At 42.4% G+C, this 19719-nt stretch overlaps 1 protein-coding gene across 1 annotated transcript in view; it reads left to right on the top strand.

Annotated features, from left to right (window-relative positions):
- Positions 1-19719, top strand: part of CDH13 (cadherin 13, H-cadherin (heart)) — a 1022437-nt gene that overhangs the window by 216177 nt on the left and 786541 nt on the right. Inside the window, 1 exon segment of the mRNA NM_001109945.1 lies at positions 5202-5313. Coding sequence (NP_001103415.1) covers positions 5202-5313 — 112 coding nt within the window.

The raw sequence follows: 19719 nt of genomic DNA, 5'->3' as shown, positions 1-19719 counted from the left end.
CCCTGATCTTTGGGGCGCATGCTGCAGGTGGAGTTTCCAACAAAGAAACTCTCACAGGTGCTTGTCCCTTAAGCAGTGACTGCTTTCTGCGCTCTTTCTGTGGGATGACTCCCCCACCTTGCAAGGCCTTCCTTTCTGTTTTCCTCGATGGATAAGAGAGGGCATCCAGGGGCTGGCTGAGGGGTGAGTATCCTGCCACCCTCCTTCGTTGCCAGTGCTTAGTCACATGACCAACACTGCAACAAAGCCAGGAGCACATAGCCATGGGTACTATTACGCGAAGTAACTAGAGACTCATAACAAGGAGACTTCTTTGCTTGAAAAGCTTTGTTCTACAACAGAGGTTGCAAACTCAAATGCCTAGTGGGCCCGGCCAGGGGCTAAGAAGTTGAATGAGCAGGAGCAGTAACACAGGGAACGGTGCAGACGAGGGCAGCTCAGAGAGGTGCACTCGATGTAACATGATAATTTAACTTTATGACAGACTGTTCTGGCTGCACTCACCACATCTGCTGCCCTGATCCATCCCATATGCTGCCAGTTGGCACCCTGCAGTCTGGGGTAGAAAAAATCATTTTTCTGGAAGCAAACTCCAAAGTTGGCAATGCTCTTGAATCAGTACCTGTCAGGATAAACATAAGTCCTTTCTTCTTAAAAGAGAAGGCTCTGAGCAGCAGCACAGAAATGAAAGCTAAAAAGAGAATGAGGTGTAAAGAGTCTGTTGTAAGGATTCACTATCTGTGCTTAAATTTAGGGTAGCAGCTTCTACATAGAGGGCAGGGCTCCGACGACACTTTGGAGGATGCTGTGTGTCCTCCAAAAGCAGCCAGGTCAGCCCTCAGCAGGCCCCGATGATCTCACTGTGCAGCTGACTCCAAGGTGCAGACTCCTTTCTGGTCTTCTATCTGATTCAGGTCCCTGCTTGTTCCTCTGAATATTTCCCAGCACAGTCTATCTGTTGAACAGTTTTATAGTAGCAGCAAAAGTACTTTTTTGATGATATTTGTCAGTGTCCACCCTGGGAAATATCAGTGAATCATGTATATTGGTTTAAACATATATATGTGTGTGTGTATATATATTTGTGTATATTATACATATATAATAGTAATAATAGCCAGCATTTATTGAGCAGGTATTATGTTGCTTAGTACCATGTGAGGCTCTGTACGATAATTAACTCACTTAATCTTCATAATAACCTGTAAGATGTTATTTTTATTCCCATTTTGTATCTGAGGAGACCGAGACACAGGGTTTCAGCTGGTAAATGGCTGCTAGTAAACTGGGTTCATACAGAACCAAGTGGCTCTATGCAGTGTTCACAGACTGAACATAAATCAGCTTTCATAAGCAGGCTGATTGTAATTTTCACATAATAGAAATCCTTTGGTGATCATAAAGTTTGATCATTGCTGAGCTTTCAAAGGTGTTGTGTATTGTTTATGAGGTACAAACCAAAGGATAAATGAACAAAAGAACCACATAGGAAGACCGTTACTGCCATGGCATTAAAGATGCATTTGGAGTGTGGCTCATGGCATATGTTCTGGAAATGTTAAAGAGAGTTTGGGGAAAATGCATGGCCAGGGGTCATATTCACAAGACTGACATCTGCTGATGTTGGAGAAGGGGCTGCCCGGTTTGGGAGCCATGTCTACGTACCCCTCTTAAATCAGTGAGGGACACGCCTGCATGTTCTGCCACCAAACTCAGTGCTCTTGAAATGGAAGACATGGCAAGTTCATGGGCAGATACTATTTGAAATATGCTAAAAAGTCAAGGGACAGTAACAGTTACTAGAAACTTCTCCCACTACTTCCCAGACCTTCAGGTTTGGGGGAGCCCTAAATTAGTCTGGATTCTTTTTTAAATACGTTTTGTCATTTCAGAGATCTGTCACCTGAAACCCCGAGAGGCATAAAGGAATTCATGTCAAAGAAAAGAGTGTGTTGGTTAAAAAAACTAGTCTATATTTCTTTCCGTTTACCCAGCTAATTCCGACCCATCTTTGAGATCAAAGCAGAAATGTCCCTTCCTTGGGTTTGCTTTTCCTGATCCCTCTAGATGAAGTCCCTCTCTCCCAGGTTTTACAGGCCCCTGAAGAGACTTCTGATTTCCTTTCAAGTCAAAATTTAGTTTTAGTTAATCAGTTAATTAAATTATGATTTGTTAATGCTTCTCATCTTTTCTAGTCCATAGTAACAGTTAACACTATTGACTCCTTATCTGGTGCAGTGCTTTTCTAATTACTTTCTCTGCGTCTTTCTGTTGAATCCACATGGACTTTCTCAGTGCACTTCTAATTTCCCATATTTTTCTACAAGAGAAAACTAAGACCAGAGTGGCTGTGCAAAAAATGCCAAATTGCACAGTCAGTAAAGATCAGGGCAGTAATGGACCAGGTCACAGGCCTCTGGAGTTTGTCCTTTTAATGACTGCATTATAGGGCTTCTCTCTAAGCTCCAGGACGATGGATGGCAAAGACCCGCTGAATCCCAGGGTAATAAGTGCTTGGGAGCAAGTGAATAAATGAACACAGGTAGAAGGGAGTGAATGAGTTATTTGACTAGTGCTTACCTGGCTAAGTCCTGTTTGCCCAGGAGTGTGCTGTGTGTTCATGTTATACAGCCTTTAACCTGAATTTTGATGACTGGTGGATGAAGTGACCCAGGAATTCTCAAAAAAAAAAAAAAAAAAAAAAGGAAAAGAAACTGAGCCTCTGGGAGTCCTTCTCTGCTCTTACCCTCCCTGAAGGTCTGCAGTTGGAAAAGGTTTATTTTTCCTTTATGACTCCAGAGGAATCCTGAGTAGAGCCTGCCAAGGAATCAGGGCAGAGACTGAGCCACAGGGAGATAAGCACCAGGATTTCAGCTCACCTGTAGTCTCAGTCGGTCCTGAATTCTTAGTTCAGGATCCTTGGAGAAACATCATCAACCATCTTCTTAATTCCGATGGGATGGCTGGTTTACTGGTCTGGGATGTGAGGGCAGAATTAGCCGTTTTAAAGGTTAACATATAATTGTAGGCACAAGGGGCCTGGGGGCGACCCTTGACTATTTGATGTTTCACTGAATTAACGTTGGCCAGCTATAGATTTTCTGCTTGCAGAATTGCCAGCAAATTACTCTGCGTCCTGAATCTGCATTCTCTGTGTGTGCAGCTCGGGACGTCAGCGTTAGGATTGCCTTAGAAGCGATGTAACCAGCCCCTGCTCCCAAGGCAAGGGATAGTTTTATTCGCAGAAGTGCTCAGATAGGGGATTATAACATCCTGCCCGCTTTGATTTTAGAAAGATGATGTCGGTCAGGGTGATGACTCTCCCATTTCTATTCCTCTGATGTCTCTCAGGCCGGCTACCCTGTGAACCTCGGGAGATTGATTCCTGCTCTCCTTCGTTCCTTGGGTTCAGTGCATTTCAGAGGGCTGGTTTTCAGAGAGAAGCCCTGGTTCCACAGCTTCCAACCTTTTGTACACTCCTTTGAGTTCGCCGGTGGTGACGATAATGAGTTTTCTTCAACAGCCTGTGGGCAGTGGTTAAGAGTGTGCGGTCTGGTAACAAAGTTTAGTTGCCCAACAAGCAGACTCTTAGCCAAGGACTTGAGTGCCCATAATTTTATTTGGAGGGAGGTGTCAGAAAAATACCAAAGGGAGAGGAGTACATGAGCCAAAGAAGAGAAGGCAGCTAATGGAAGGTGAGTTAGCAAGCCGGGTTCCACTGCGGGCAGCTGGTACTCAAGTCCAAGTGGAAACTGGCAGACAGCGTACTTGCTTCTGAATTATCTCACCTGGAGCAGGGCGCTGGGGTACGCACGCACCAGTTCTCATCAGGTATAGCTGAAGATTGGTCCTGGGGATGCGAATTTCCAAACACTGTTGGCGCTATACTCAGATAAAGCAGCCTCCCACAGGTTTCAGAGAAATGTCCCAGACCAGGAAAAAAAAAAAAAAAAGTCCTGCCCTGTGGTGTGAAAAGCCTGAAGGGTGTGGGCAGAGCTCCGACAGTGTGCAAAATCAGAAAACACTTAAACCTGAATTCAAATCCTGCCTCCACCCATCCTAACTGTGATTTGAGGCAAAACTGTTAGCCTTTCTAGAATGTCAGCCCCCTTGTCTGGAAAATATGTCTTAGAATAAGCCAAGTGCATCACAGAGCTGTTACGGAGACGGAAGGAGATAATGCATGTAGCGACGTTATCACAGTGCTTGTCATCTCGTGAAGGCCCTAAAATGTTAGCAGTCATGTTTTAGGCGTTATGGAGCCTCTTCGCTGTCCCAATGTATGGTAGATGCTTGGTATAAAAGATGGGGAAAGGGGATAATCGTTAACTTCACACCGCTTGTAGTCTTTGCCTACTCAGCCTACAGCTATTTCTAAGTTTGCTGAACTAGCCCTTGTCTAAGAGTATCGTCACATTCTTTTATGGCGTAAAACATAACCTCAGTCTTTGACTTCTGGATAAAGTACCCTAAGGATTTGCAAGGACAAACATAAGCCTTCAGAAGGAGCTATAAATTTTAAATGTTCTAGTATCTGAATATACAAAATTGAAAAGAAAGGGGTGAAATTAATTTTAACAGTGAGTATGTAGTCCAGTCTGTAAAATAGTATTTCACGATATAATGCATATAAAAAACATTAATTATGTATCTTGCTTTATTTTTCTTTTTGGAATTTAGCCTTCAGAATCCAACATGTATTCTCTAACAGGTTCAACCTAGTTATATTTCAAGGGCTCATTGGCTGCCAAAATGGACTGTGACGGTTCAGTGGGCCCTGGACTTCTGATAGGAGTAACTTCCAATGGAATAGTTTCATTGCCATTGATGACAATGCTCTTTTGCATCTATGAAAGTGAGGTTGGTTTTAGCTCAGGCATCATATGAAATTGACAGTTCCTGTAATGACATTTCTCACATGGAAACCGTGGTGAGATTCTTAGCAGGTGTAAAATCTGACTAACTTGTTTCTTTAATTTCAACTTAATGGAAACTGCAGCAGCTGTTCCCATTTGCGTGTTTTCTAAGTATCATTGCCAAAACGAAAGGTTGGCAGCCATAGGAGAAGTATTAAGTTACCTCTTCACTTGAGAAATGAAATTAAAACCTCAGCTCATTTCTAAAAGTCACAGATTTGGTAAAAGTTAGCAGGGCAAACATATAAACCGCTGTTAAAATATTGATGGCTTTGGTTTTCTCAGGTGCTGCTGCTAACATCTGCAGAAGATTTGGGCTGCACTCCTGGATTTCAGCAAAAAGTGTTCCATATCGATCAGCCAGCTGAATTCATTGAGGACCAGGCAATTCTAAACTGTAAGCATTATCTCCTGACGGTGCTTTTGGCCTATTCACCAATGTCTAAGACCACGTCCCAGCATGCAGTATTCCCTAAGCTGTTTCTGTTCATTTTTCTTATGTCACTGCTTGGCCTAGGGTGGAAGGTCTCCCAGTAGGGCTTTGTCAACTGAGAGGTGAATAGAGTGGTAACTGTCTCTTTTTAGTATTTAATCACTGGTCAGCATTTCTTGACGGTTCCCAGGAAAGGGGAGCACCAGCCTCTAACATGAGTACCACTCTGCGCGAAGGAAATGACATCCACGTCCTCTGGGCAGGTCCTGAGAACAAACCCTTGCCTTCCTATGGATTGCTGCTCTTCTTGGATTTTTCATATGTAGCATTAGATCCAAATATCTGCGAGAGCAAGATGTTAGCCCTGGGGATTTTTAGGCCTAGAAATTTAAACTCTTAAGAGTAATAAGATGGTTTTCTGAAGATGCAAGACCTTTACTGGCTGTTCTATGGATTAAATTCAAATCCCCCCAAATTCCAATTGATTTCCTTAAAATACGCTTCCCTCTGTTCTGTGGTTGCAATATCCATCTTCTTCTTTTTTTTTTTTTTTCCGTCTTTTTAGAGCTGCGCCTGCGGCATATGGAATTTCCCAGGCTTTGGGTCAACTCAGAGCTATGGCTGCCAGCCTACCCCACAGCCACAGCAGTGCAGGATCCGAGCCACGTCTGCGACCTACACCTCAGCTCACAGCAATGCAGGATCCTTAACCCGCTGAGTGAGGCCAGGGTTCGAACCCTCATCCCCATGGATACTAGTCAGGTTTGTTACCACTGAGCAGTGATGGGAACTGCTATCTTCCTATTTTTAATGCCAATATTATATTGTTATGTCTTTATGAGGACATGGAGTGTATTGCTATATGCAAAACAAGCTTAGTTTTAACAATGAATTTAAAGCTGATGGTAGACAAATCACCATTTAATTGTAGGCTCTTAAGCACCGTTCTTTAACGTTTGGGAATGAAGGATATAAAAACGTGGTTTAATTTGGTCAGATGCTCTATGGTCCCTTAGGGAAGATAAGTGTACATTTGCCCTTATGGTCCTAGGTTTGCCTTCCAGGCTAACCGCAGTCCTTCATTCCTATGCTATATGGCTGGCATGTTTAAAGAAAAGCAGGGAGGCGGGTGAAGCAGCCCACTTGGTGGGATTGTTCTGTGAGGCGGGAACACATTTGAAGAGTTGAAAGGAACACAGTAATGAAGATTCAATGTTGAGCATCAAGGGACCTCTCCTAGGTGAAGCCCCGTGCACATCTTGATGCAATTTCAGCAATGAAATCATTTCAGTCATTAGAGTTTGTCATGGCAGAGTGCAGGACTGGCACAGTAACTGAATGCCAATATGTGAGTTCATGTTAATTTGATCCCTGTGTGTGACTCCTGGGTCAGGCCATCAGGAACCCTCATTTGTCTTCTGATTCTTCTCTTTACTGGAACTTTCGATTCTTCTCCTAAAAAAGATCTTGTTTTAAGAGAGCCATTTTTCTGGCTCTCTGCTCCTCTCTTCTCTTTTCTCTCTCTTTCTTTTCTCTTTTTTCCAAGTGATTATCCCAAATGGCATCTATATTAACATGTGTGGAATGTGAAGCCATCCTGAGTATGGAAATTAATAGAGTTGGTATGCAAAGCAAGCCCATAAATGTGATTGCTTCTGTAATCTTCATGACACCAAACAGCTTTTAATTCACCTCTGAGAGACTGGAAACAATCAGACTTTCGGGGATCTTTTTAATTTAAACGAGACGTACTGTACATTCCAATATCACAGTTTTGTGTGTGTCTGTGTGTGTTTTTTTTCAAATCCCCTAAGTAATTTACTATGGTTATGGTTGTTGATTCTGTGTAAGCTAGTAAATGCTAAATGGAACTGGTTGATTATCAATGATAGCGCATTCTGGAAAAGTCAGTAAAATGGGGATTGAGGATGTTTAAAATTTTGTGTGTGAATTTGTCTGTGAATTGTTTGATCAGCAAAATCTGAGTAGCCTCTTCTCAGTGAAACTATAGGTCCATATATATTACTAGGAAAAAAAATGGCAAAGAACAGATTTGGTTTGATATTTTTGAGTTTATCTCAAAACAGTGAACATAGGTTGTCTTGAGTATAGACCCTGTGATTAAGGGTAATTGTGCATAAATGAAGAAGAAAACTTTCAACTGACTTGAGAATGTCTATTGAATATTGTTTAGGAAAATCTGCCTGTCTAGACGTGATGGCAATGCGTTGCTCTATTTGATATGCAAGAGGAAATAAAAAGCTCTGTTTTGAATGGACCCTACCCCCTAACCAACTAACATTGTACATCTTCCTCCCTCCGTCCCCTCTCATTCTCATTTCCTTATGGTTAAACACAAGACCGTTCCATCTCTGAAGAAGGCGATTAGCCCAGAAACTAACAAGTGATGTGCATTCTTAGAATGAAGATGACACAAGGCGAACACCTGGGTAAAAACTGAAAAGAATCAAGAAAAACTAGAATGTTTTAAAATACTTAGCTATTCGAGGTCACTACCAAGATCCAGGAAACCACTAGGGATAGTTCAATGACATGCAAATATAAGCGAATGATCTAGGTAATAACAGGGCTCAAAAGAAGCCAGGTTAGTAGCGTTACCTAGGCATCCACCTGTGGCATTTATGCTTTCCATTTTTCCTTTCTCTCTGCAAAATTTAAGAGCTTTGGCTTCCAGTCATTGTGAATTTTTGTCTTGCAGAAGGTGTAAAATACAGCATAATCAATCAATTGATGTCCACACTTTTCACCATTCTATAAACTTGTCTGAAAGCGTTGTCTCTGTGCCTGACAGACATAGTATATCTGCTTATACCCCAGACTTATAGTCAACCAATTCTGTGTTCAGCTTTTAGCACGTTACAGGGAATGTTTATTCTGTCCACGGTTTTCTACTCTCTTTGTTCAGACAGTAATATTCCCTTTTATCCTTTTTCATCTTTTGCCTCTATTCTCGATGACTTATCTTTTCGTGCTTTAACTGTTACTAATGGTCACCTCCAGTTCTTTTATTTCCCTAATATTTTATTCACCGTTCACTCCGATACATCTTTCTCTCAGTTGTTCTAAAGCCTTTTTATTTTCTTCACATCCAAATAACTCTTTATTCTACTCTCCTTTCCACTAACTAGACTTGCTTTCGTCTTTAAAGGGCCATTTTTCAACAAGCTTCTAGGATCAAAACATGGCCTCCCGCTCTTTCTTCTAATGTAACCAAGCTTTATCCTTGTGTCTTTCACATTGTGATGCAAAGCCCCCAACTCAAGAGAACTCGGACAAAAGTTTCCTGACTTCATCTCAGTCTTGAAAGGTGAGGTGGGAGGATGTGATTATTCTCACTTTCTGTAAGAAGTACAAGAAGAAAGAGGAAGATAGTTTAGCAGGCAGAAAGTCAGAAAAGAGACATCCATTCAAGGTCTTTGACTCAGGGAGGAATCTGTGAGGGATTGTTGCAGGAAGTCCCTAGAGGCCTCTAACACCCAGAATTCTCTTAAATTGTGGTTTCTTCTCCTGCAAATGAAAACGGGGCAATTCTGGTAGCTGCTCTTGAGCCACGAGATTTGGGTAGTGACCCTGGTTACAGCCTCCCAGCTGACACCCAGGTTCCAGAGAATAACCGGCCTGGCAAGGTGACCCACCCCCCAGCTGATGTGGAGGAAGACCATGTGACGAGCCCCTGACTCTCTTGTCTTCTGAAAAATTATAGAACAGGATATTCTGCCCTGCCATAGTCCACTCAGACAGACCTTCCTGGCATTATGGAGGGAGCTGAATTGTCTTGTTCGCTAGGGGGAACCCCACTCATGATTCTCCAACCTCCAGTGTCCAGAAAAGGCATCGCGTGGCCACCCCACCACTATCAGGTCGGTGCCTTTCTTCTCTTTGTTCATCCTTCATGGATCACTCCTTTTGGACCACACACGTGCAAACACAGGGGCACCCAGAGAAATGGCCCCACTCGAGTTCACCTAACATACAACCTGTGTACTTACGCGTTTAACAAAGAACCTGCATTAGTCAGAATAGCTTGGTATCAAACAACCCTAGTGACCTGAAGTGATAAAGTTTGTTTCTGGAGTTCCTGATGTGGTGCAGTGGAAACAAATCTGACTGGGAATCACGAGGTTGCAGGTTCAATCCCTGGCCGCGCTCAGTGGATTAAGGATCTGGCATTGCCATGAGCTGTGGTGTAGGTCATAGATGCAGCTCGGATCCCACGTTGCTGTGGCTGTGGTGTAGGCCGGCGGCTATAGCTGATTGGACCCCTAGCCTGGGAACCTCCAAATGCCATGGTTGTGGCCATAGAAAGCAAAATAAATAAATGAATAAATAAAGCTTGTATCTCCTTCAGGTCATGTGGATGCAAGTTGGCTGCTCTGCTGGGTAGCCCCTCTCTCTGCAGAAACTTGCAAACCCAAGCTACTTCCTGCTTGGTCCTGCCATCCTCTGCCTTCGAGTTACTCTTAAGTCACTGAGCTGGCAGATAGGGAGACAAAAACAGGATGGGGAAGGCACTACAGATGTGTAACCGCGTGAGCCAAAAGGGACATGTCTCGTCTCTGGTCGCACTGTTAGCCAGCCTAGCCACGTGGCTACCCTCACTTTAAGCAAGGCCAGGCAATGTGGAGGAACACACATATCTGTGTAAGCTCACCATTTCTACACAGATCCTAAGAAAATAATGTGACCCCAGTCAAAAAGAGACTCCTGAAAGAGACAGACCACACAGGAGGCAGCTGTCTCTGAGTAACTTGGGAATAAGGACAAAGTCGGTCCTTCAAGCAGGACAGCAGGTTCATGCACCTGTGACTACCTCCTGCTTCTCTCATCGGGGGCTGCTCCCTTCTGAGCAGAATCAGCTTCTTCCCTGTTCCCTCTTAGAAACACCCAGGGGAGCAACCGTCTGATAATTCTAGCAAGGATGGACTCCAATTGCATCCTCCTGGTGATTATAATATTGAGGTTAAAGTCACATAGTTTTAAATTCACATCAACTAGGGTTCAAACATATGACAGTCACATGTTGGCTGCATGATCATAAGAGAGTTACTTGAATCCTCCAGGTTTGAATTTTCTCATCTCTTTATGAAGTCCTTCCTTTTCGAGTTGATGAAATAATTGATTGGAAAATGCTTAGAATACACTTAGGAATAAATGGAAGATGGTATTATTATTACTATAATCATTGCTATGGTTTTTATTTTAAATTTATTATTACGATTATTCACAGTTCTTAGGTAGGTTTAGTATCCTTACGACGACCATTGAAACCTGCCTTTTTAGAAGACACATCATGGACCTCAAAATCTGAAGAGATAGAAAAAAAATAAATAAATAACATCTAAAGCAGTGGATTTTAAGATTTGGACTTCATGGACCAGTAGAATTTTTTTAAAATCTTGGATTGATAATAGTGCATTTTTAAACATTTTCCTAAGTCTGAATATGAAAAAAAGATGGAAGATCCAGCTAATAAATGAGATAGGACAAGAATACTTCCATTTACTATGGCCAGACTTTCTTTAAAAGTGTCGTTGGTATCAAAAAACCATACCACATAGGAGTAAACTCCACTTGCAAAAGAGAAGGCAGTCTTAAAATGGGAGTAAATTTTGCTTTGTAAAAAATGCACTAAACACTGTGATTTACCTCGTGTTGATGGAAAATCACTGATCTAAGGCATTAGGTTGCTGGTGCTGAATTTGTTCTTAACTTTTTATGATATTCTTCTGAAGTTTCAATATACAGAGTTTTTTTGGAGAGGGAGGGATAACTCGTAAGAGATTTCTTCATGAAGGGCTATATGCCTTTGCTGATAGAAAAGAAGAGAGAAGTTCTGTAAAGCGTAACAAGTGTGCACACAGCGAGGGCAGGTGTTGGGATTTTTTGAAGATACCCACCATGCGGACCAGTGCAGCATTTGTGGCCTTCATAGCTGACATGTCCTGTGTCCTCTCTAAGCGTGGTGGGTCCCCTTGAATCTCGTAACAGGCCTTAGGGGGGTAAGTACCCGTATTCTACAGGTGGGGATACTAAGGCTGGGCTAGGTAAAGCAGTTTACCCATGGCTATATTGCTTATCACTGGTGACATCAAGGGTTGAACCCAGGATTTCAGTGCCCTGGCTCCTATCTAGAATTCTCAGGTTTTGTGTCTTGTGGCTTTTGTTGGTGGTCACCTATCAAAGAAATTTGCCACTTCATTTTCCTATGTACTTTCCCATGTGCTTTCATCAACATGGATGAAATAGAACATTTCTACTGCATTATGTTTTTTCTGTTCACAGACAAGTTCATTCTTCCTCTATAATATGAAAAATATAGAAAAAGTACCTCTTTTTCCTTGTTTTGGATGGGATCCAGTGCCAGCTTGTCCATGACCCTACACTCCTGGCTTTTTGCCCTCCTCTTGAGTTCCTTTCACGGAGACCCTTTTCGGTCATGCCACCTTGACACTGACCTTGGTTAGTAGCCAGGTCATCCATGGAGTGCATGATGTTGCATTAATCATATTTGTACTTAACATGCATGAGTCATGGCTTTTGAGGATGTTTTTAATTGACTATAAATCAAACAGGGGACTTGACAAATGAAGGCAATTAATGGAAAAGCAATGTGAGTGGTGTTTTGCATCCTAACGTAGGAAATATATTGTGCCAGTGAATTAAATGTCAAAACAAAGCCCCTTTTGACCCTACTGAAAAGATTTCATTTGGATGTAATAAATAGATGAACTTTCTAACCTGGCAGGTGGAGAAATTCCTGTTTCTTGAGGTCAAGCTCACTCGGGACTTTGTCTGTATTCTCTTATTCTCTATCCTTGAGAACTTCCTAAGTTCACTTGCTTTTTTTATTTTTTCGATTTTAGTGATTTAAAAAATAGAAAACAATGATAATTTTCTTTCCATTTTCTGGTTGTCCTTTGTACTCCTAAGTCATATTTACTCTCGGGCTGGGAGGTGGATTACCTGATTAGTGAAATCATTTAGCATGACCTGTACTATAGTCTACGTAGCTTCTGAATAGGCTAGAGTTTCAAGAGGTATTATATTTGTTTTATTTATTTATTTATTTATTTTGTCTTTTGTCTTTTTTTGTTGTTGTTGTTGCTATTTCTTGGGCCGCTCCCGCGGCATATGGAGGTTCCCAGGCTAGGGGTCGAATCGGAGCTGTAGCCACCGGCCTACGCCAGAGCCACAGCAACGCGGGATCCGAGTCGCGTCTGCAACCTACACCACAGCTCACGGCAACGCCGGATCGTTAACCCACTGAGCAAGGGCAGGGACCGAATCCGCAACCTCATGGTTCCTAGTCGGATTCGTTAACCACTGCGCCACGACGGGAACTCCTATATTTGTTTTAAACTGTTGTGATATGCCAAGGAAAATTACTCTGATGTCACTTAATTCACTCCATCATTATGAAGATGATTATACTTTGGGTCAGAATGTAGACTGACATTTACATGAATGAGTTTTCACCTATATTTAAAGAGTCCTATAGAAATGTAATATTTTTACAGATATACCCTGCACCCCCCCACCAGTTAATCTGTAACAGTTGAGTATTCAGTCAACTCATATTTATTAGGATGCTCATAAACATATTACATTAACTACTTCATTTCATAAATGTAAGGTGATACGATAAAATAACTGCAGAATTAAAAGAACACACATGCACATCAGGGAGAAATACGATAAAATGCTCAGAGATCCTTCTATTAGACTTGGGTCCTAAGCTGTACTTGGAAGATTGGAGAACATATGAGGCGATGGGGTGAGAGGGCCTTAGAAGATGAAGAATGTAGATGCAAGTGGAGCTCTCCTGGCGTAAGTTTTCTTATCAGGGGAATGAAAGAAATAAATAGACCAGAAGAATCACACTGTCAGCTTTGGACTAAATTTGCCCCACAGATATGTCCTGTCTGGCTGCTCAGTGTGGGAGTCTAAAGTGTTTACTGAAAGGGATTTGTATGGATAATTTCACTTTTAAAAATTCATAACTTCTGGGCAGTATTGGACCTCCAGAATATAGACTCTAGAGGAAGGCTGACCGGGTCCAAATCCAAGGTCAGCCCAGTGTCAGCTAAGTGATTTGAGCAAGTTAGGATGGAACCTCCTTGTGCCTCAGTTTCTTCATTTAGAGAATGAATTGTTATTATATTATTATTATTATTTTTAGGGCTGAACATGTGGCATGTGGAAGTTCCTGGGCTAGGGGTCTAATTGGGCCTGCAGCTGCTGGCCTACACCCCAGCCACGGCAACACAGGATCCAAGCCATGTCTGCGACTTATGCCACAGCTCATGGCAATACCAGATCTTTTAACCCACTGAGCAAGGCCGTCCTCATGGATACTAGTTAAGTTTTTAACCTGCTGAGACACAATGGGAACTTCTAGAAAATAAATTATAATGGCAGCCCCTCAACAGGTTGTTCTGAAGATTAAAAGTCAGTGACTGGTCTGTAGCAAGCACTACAGTATTAGCTGCTGGCAGTAGTGTAACAATAATAGTAGCTCAGGCCTTCCCTGTGCTTCTCCAGTCTCTGCTGTCTTCCTCTCATCCAGTTGGCTTGCTCCTTTATTCTGCCTGCCCCTTATAGACATCGAAACTCACCTCCATGAAGTCACTCTTACTCCTGAGCCTGGTTGTGTGGGTCAAATGCCATACCACAGAAGACTTAACAGGCATGTCGCTTTTTATCATACCATTGCTGTTATTGACAGCAGCTATTCTTGGTGGTCACGGCAGCAGAGGATAGTGCTAAGAAATGAAAGGGCAGGGAATGCCTGGCATTGTGTGAGATGTTGAAATCTACTTTCAGAGTTTTGAATTTTCAGTACAGGAAATATATGAAAAGGGGAGCCAGGAGATCAGACGGTGTGGCTGTCTGTCTGGAGGTTCAGAATAGGAGGCAGATGGCAGAGAAGAACTGGAAAGGCTCAGCCTTGCATGGAGCCTTTTCAGAAGTTCTGAGATGAGCCTGGGTGGGAGGTGTATTCAAGGAATGATGGGCAGGAAAGAAGCATGGCTAAGAAGCACCCAGATGATATCAGAGAACTGCAAGGCTCTGGACTGAGGAATACATCTAGAAGTCAAGTTTTCTATTTTTTTCTTTTTGGTCACGTTCACAACATGTGCAAGTTCCCAGGCCAGGGATCCAACCCACACCACAGCATCGACCTATACACACAGCACCAGATCCTTTAACTCATTGCACCGAGCTGGGGATTGAACCCACACCTCAGCAGGGACTGGAACTGCTGCAGTTGGATTCTTACACCACTGTGCCCCAGCAGGCACTCCCAAGAAGACAAGTTTTCCAAAAGAGATGCGGAATCCCCTGAGTCTGTCTCACATCAACCACTGACTTTTCTCTGGACCTCTATTTCCCTATTGACATAATGAGGGTATATTAGGGCTAATTTGGTTATAATACAAAATAATCCAATTCCATCTGGCTTTAACAAAACTATATAGAATTATCAGCTCACATGATTGAAAATTTTAGGTTTAAATTGGCTTTTGGAAGAGAGGGCTCTAGATGCTCTAATGATGTCATGTACCACCCTTCATTCCTTGGCTCTGCTGTGTATAGTTTTAGGAGCCCTGACTCTCAGAGGGGTTCCCTCCAGCATAGCCACCAATAGACCCACTCTTTTATTCTTTCAGCTGTACAACCCAGAGCATCTCTTTTCCAAGTGTTTCAGCAAACACCTCATAGCTAACTCTCCAGGTCCCGCTTGGGTCATGTGCCTATCCCCGAACCAATCGCGGTGTCCAGGAAGACTTGCTATCCATATTGGCCAGGCCTGGGGAAATAGTGAAGGAAAGGAGAGATGCTGGGCTGGCAAAAGCACACGAGTCCACCGTGAGGGTGTTTTTACTCTACTGCTGAGACCCCTCTCTGTACTAACGTTCTATGACTGCAGGCTGTGCTCCCTGCATGAGATTTTTTAGAACCCAACACACAGGCAAATTGGACATGTCTCTTAGGTGGCAGAGGATGAGGACAGCCATCACACCAGGTTTCTCACTGGAGATGCTGGTGAGCAGATTGCTTAATTAAGACAGCCGAATGCTAAGTGCTGCCATCTGGCCTCACTCTCCAACCTGTTGACTGTCTTCATTCACACAGGTCTGGAGCTGGTATAAATCACTTTTATTTCTGTCTTTCTTTAAGGAAGAAAGAATACAGGAACATACAGCTGTTACAGGAACAGCTCCTAATTTGAGGTATTAGAACCATATGAATTGGGCTGCTTAATGAGTCTGACATCCAAACATAAATCGGGCAAGATTAAGCATGACTTTGAGCAGTTTGAGAAGGCAGAAGATCTTGTTATCCTGTAACGGATCAAATCCACACACATTCTAATAATCGTAGTGCCCTCTATCTGTCCTTTTGATATTAATTTTCATGGAAATTTTTGTTGGCGTGAAAGCAAAAGGGCAAGAGGTGCAAAGACTTGCCGGTAAAAATATCCCCAGGAACCTTTTGACACAATTCACATTCTCCTTCTGGAGACAGGGGAGGAAATGACATACCCGGAGTCCCTGCCGTTTGTTTTGCCAATTATTTACAAATAACAGAATGGTAACATCCCTTATGCCAGACCTTGTACTAGGTGCAAGAGATACAGCTTTGAGCCACATGAAAAAAATATGCCATCCCTTGTGTGTTAGAGCTTTCATTTTTAGGGAAAGAGAATGACAGCCGTGATAGAACTAAGCACCTAAGAAAACAGGAAGTCTGTATGGGGAAACTGACGATAAACACTGTGAAGGAAATAAGACCAGACTGCATGATAGAAATTTCTGGGTGGCTTCTACAGAATGGGTGGCCCAGGAAGTTTTCTCTGGGAAGCCAAGATTTGAGCTAGGAGAAGGGACCAGTGAGATGGAGACTGGGTGGGTAAACTTTCAGACAGTAGATTCAGGTAATGTCAAAGCCCTAAGATGAGAACAGGTGTTTGAGATACTCTGATGAGGGTAAGTGCTACTATTTTATCCATTTAATCAAATCAATTGTCCTGTAAGATAGGATTTTTAAGTCCCACTTTAATGATGAGGTCTTGACCGTTGCTTAAATGATCCAGTATATCATATGGTAGGTCTACCGTATGATTCAGCAATCATATGGTACTCCTGAGCATTTATCTGGAGAAAACTATAATTCAAAAACATACATGCATCTTAGTGTTCGTTGCAAAACCATTCACAATAGCCCAGACATGGAAACAACCTAAATGTCCATCAGCAGAGGAATGGATAAAGAATATGTGGTACATATATACAGTGGAATATTACTCAGCCATAAAAAGAATGAAATAATGCCATTTGCACCAACGCGGATGAACTTAGAGATTATCATGCCAAGTGAAGTTAGACAATGAAAGGCAAACATCATGATATCACATATATGTGGAATCTTTTGAAAAGGCTACAAATGAGCTTTTTTTCAGAATAGACATGGACTCACAGACTTTGAAAACAGACTTATGATTAACGAAGAAGGACAGGTCAGGTGGAGGGAGGGATGGCCTGGGGGTTTGGGATTGGCATATGTACACTGTGGTATGTGGAATGACTGGCTAACAAGGACCTGCTATACAGCACAGGGAACTCTACTTAGTATTTTGTGATAACTTATATGGGAGAAAAATCTGAAAAGGAATGGATGTGTGTACACGTATAATGGAATCACTTCATTGTACAGTAGAAATTATCACATTGCAAATCAGATACATTTCAATAAAACTTTAAAAAATGAAAATTAAAATAAAAAAGGTCCAGTATCTCAAAAGAAGAGCCAGTGATGGAAAAGGAGCTCTGATCTCCCGAACTCTGCAAGTTCTCTCCACGTGAAATGCTATATCGTTTCCTTCCACAGAAATGCTCCAGTCCTTTCCTTTGAGAACAGACCAGGGTGGCTCGAGAGCCTGACCGGGCATGGACTTCTGAGCCTGGCCCCTTGCCTCCATCACTTGCAACATGGTGCTATTTCTAGTCACTCAGTTCCTCAGTTTCTCCATCTGTTAAATGGAGGTAGTGTTTTGAGGATTAATTAATTAAGATAGCACATGCAAAAGTATTGGGACAGCAACTACCACACGGCAGCTCTATTTAAAGTCTGGTTGATTTTATTACTTGAAAGAATTAGGCAAGGAAGGGAATGTCTGCACAATGATACTCTTAGAATGGGCAGTGCCAGTTTCTACCAAAGGTGGCATGGGGAATTTTCAAAAAAAGCTCGACTCCTCTGAAGTAGGACACATGTTTTTCCTACTTCCTCCAAATCTCCGTTTTTGGAATTTCCATATTCTAAGGGCATCTGCTACCCTCTACCCCTTCTCACTACACACACATACTACTTCCTCACGTTTGATCTCTTTAGGGTGAAAATTAAAAAATTGTTCCCTGAAAAGCATTCAAGAAGTGTTTTGGAATTTAGAAAGTGCCAGTAAAGTGCATAAGCTGTATATTATGTACTCCACCAGGGGGGTCTGGGGCAGTACCCTGTCATAAGACAGATATGTTTACAGGAACACATACCGATATTTACCCTAAGCAAGATAAATGAAGACCACAAATACCACGATGTATGTTCAGGTTGGATTTTGCTGCCAAGTGAGTTACAAGGACACTTTTGGTATATGGAGTGTCTTAGAATTCCAAATTGCAGGCTTCCCTCCTTAGGAGAACATTCCCTTGAAAAATTGCAAACCTCAATTTCGCTGAAACACTCAGCTGGCCTCTCTCCATCCCGGCTGCTTCCCAGGGCAGCAGAGTGTGTTGATGGACCAGGCTTCAGGTCCCAGCTACCCTGCCCCTACTTGTGAACAACTTGGTAAATGATGTCTTGGCAGGACACCCCTGTAAAGGGTCCAGCCACTGCACCAGCTTATTTCATCCCCATCTGAAGCCCAAATAGTTGTCAGCCATCCAGCTTCCTCCTAAGTATACAAGTCAGCTGATTACGGAGACCTCCCAGAGGATCTATTTTTAGCTAAAACTGGTCTTAATTTTCATATATATACATTAAATTCTGTGGAGGCAGGGGGGATTCCAAATGAGGAAACACTGATTCTGAATAACATGAAAGAGATAATTAGTGGTTGAAAAACAGTTCAGAATATGAGTCAAAATCTCCAAGGAATATGGTTAGCGCTGCATTTTTCAGTGGAGAAGTTTGTTGAATTCGAAACAGGAAGCGAGGGTGAGTGGGGATAAATCAGGCTAGCAGAGGGATTCGGCATCAAATTGGAGACATTGAGGAAGGAAACTGAAACTAGGGAGCACCTGGGATTGTCTAGATGCCCATGGGGATGTGGCTCAGGGGTCATTGTCACCATCCCCATGGTAGGGAGTGCATGGGCTAGAACCAGGTCTTTGTGTGTACTCAAGAGGGATGGAGAAGCCACACCCCCTCGGTAGAGACCTGGAGTCTGGTGCACAGCAGCTCTGATTAAGCTTCCAGGTGTTTGGTTTATTTTGGAGTAAGGTCAAGGGAGTTCTGGAGTGAGTGAGGTTTAAGTTAGAGATGTCCATAAACACAGTTTTATTTCCAAAGTTGCCTGATTTGCTTTTGGGATAGCTTAATTCACACTTTTTGCTCTCATCGTGTACATTTTTGATCAGGCACATTTTTACGATGGGTATAAATGCATGTACCCATGGAGAGATTAGATTGTTCTCTGTTAAATTTTGTCAGCTGCAATTACAATTTAGTGACTATCAGTCATAATAAACCCTAACCAACTCAAGACTTTTAAGAAAAGAATTTAACAGAAGAAAATCATGTGACTCACAGACCAAAGACCTGAATGATGAGGCCTCAGGAAGAACAGAAACTGGGGAAGCTCCAAGAATTTCAGCAGTGAGAATGCAGGGGGAGTTAAGACCGTGCGTTTTAAACTTTCTGTGGTGAAAGACCAGGTTTTGTTTCATATTATTTTATTTCAATGCATTATAGACTGATGCTTTTGTTAAATGAAAACTGTCGAATTTTCAGTAAGTTAAAAAATAGACTCATATCGAAAATATAAAGCAAAGACAGATCCAAACGCGTCAATTAAAAAGCAGACCAATTAGATAGTAAGTCTGATTCAAAGACTATTAGGAGAGCTGGGTATTTGTAGGTGACTTACTAATAAAGAAATACTAGAATAAATCTGCTAGCTTACGTGTACAAAGCTGGTTAATATCCTACAGGGCAGTAACTGTAACCTTGGGGATTGTCTTTTCTACTGAATAACACTCATATTGTTTCCGAAACTCAGCCTCCCGTCCAAAGGTGCTGAATACAAATGCAGAGACAGAGTTTTGGGTGAAGGAGAAAAAGACAGCT

The sequence above is a fragment of the Sus scrofa genome, chromosome 6 (genome assembly GCF_000003025.6).
Source record: "Sus scrofa isolate TJ Tabasco breed Duroc chromosome 6, Sscrofa11.1, whole genome shotgun sequence".
NCBI lineage: Eukaryota > Metazoa > Chordata > Mammalia > Artiodactyla > Suidae > Sus > Sus scrofa.
The sequence above is the reverse complement of the archived record's forward strand: the minus strand, read 5'-3'. Positions and strand labels throughout refer to the sequence as shown.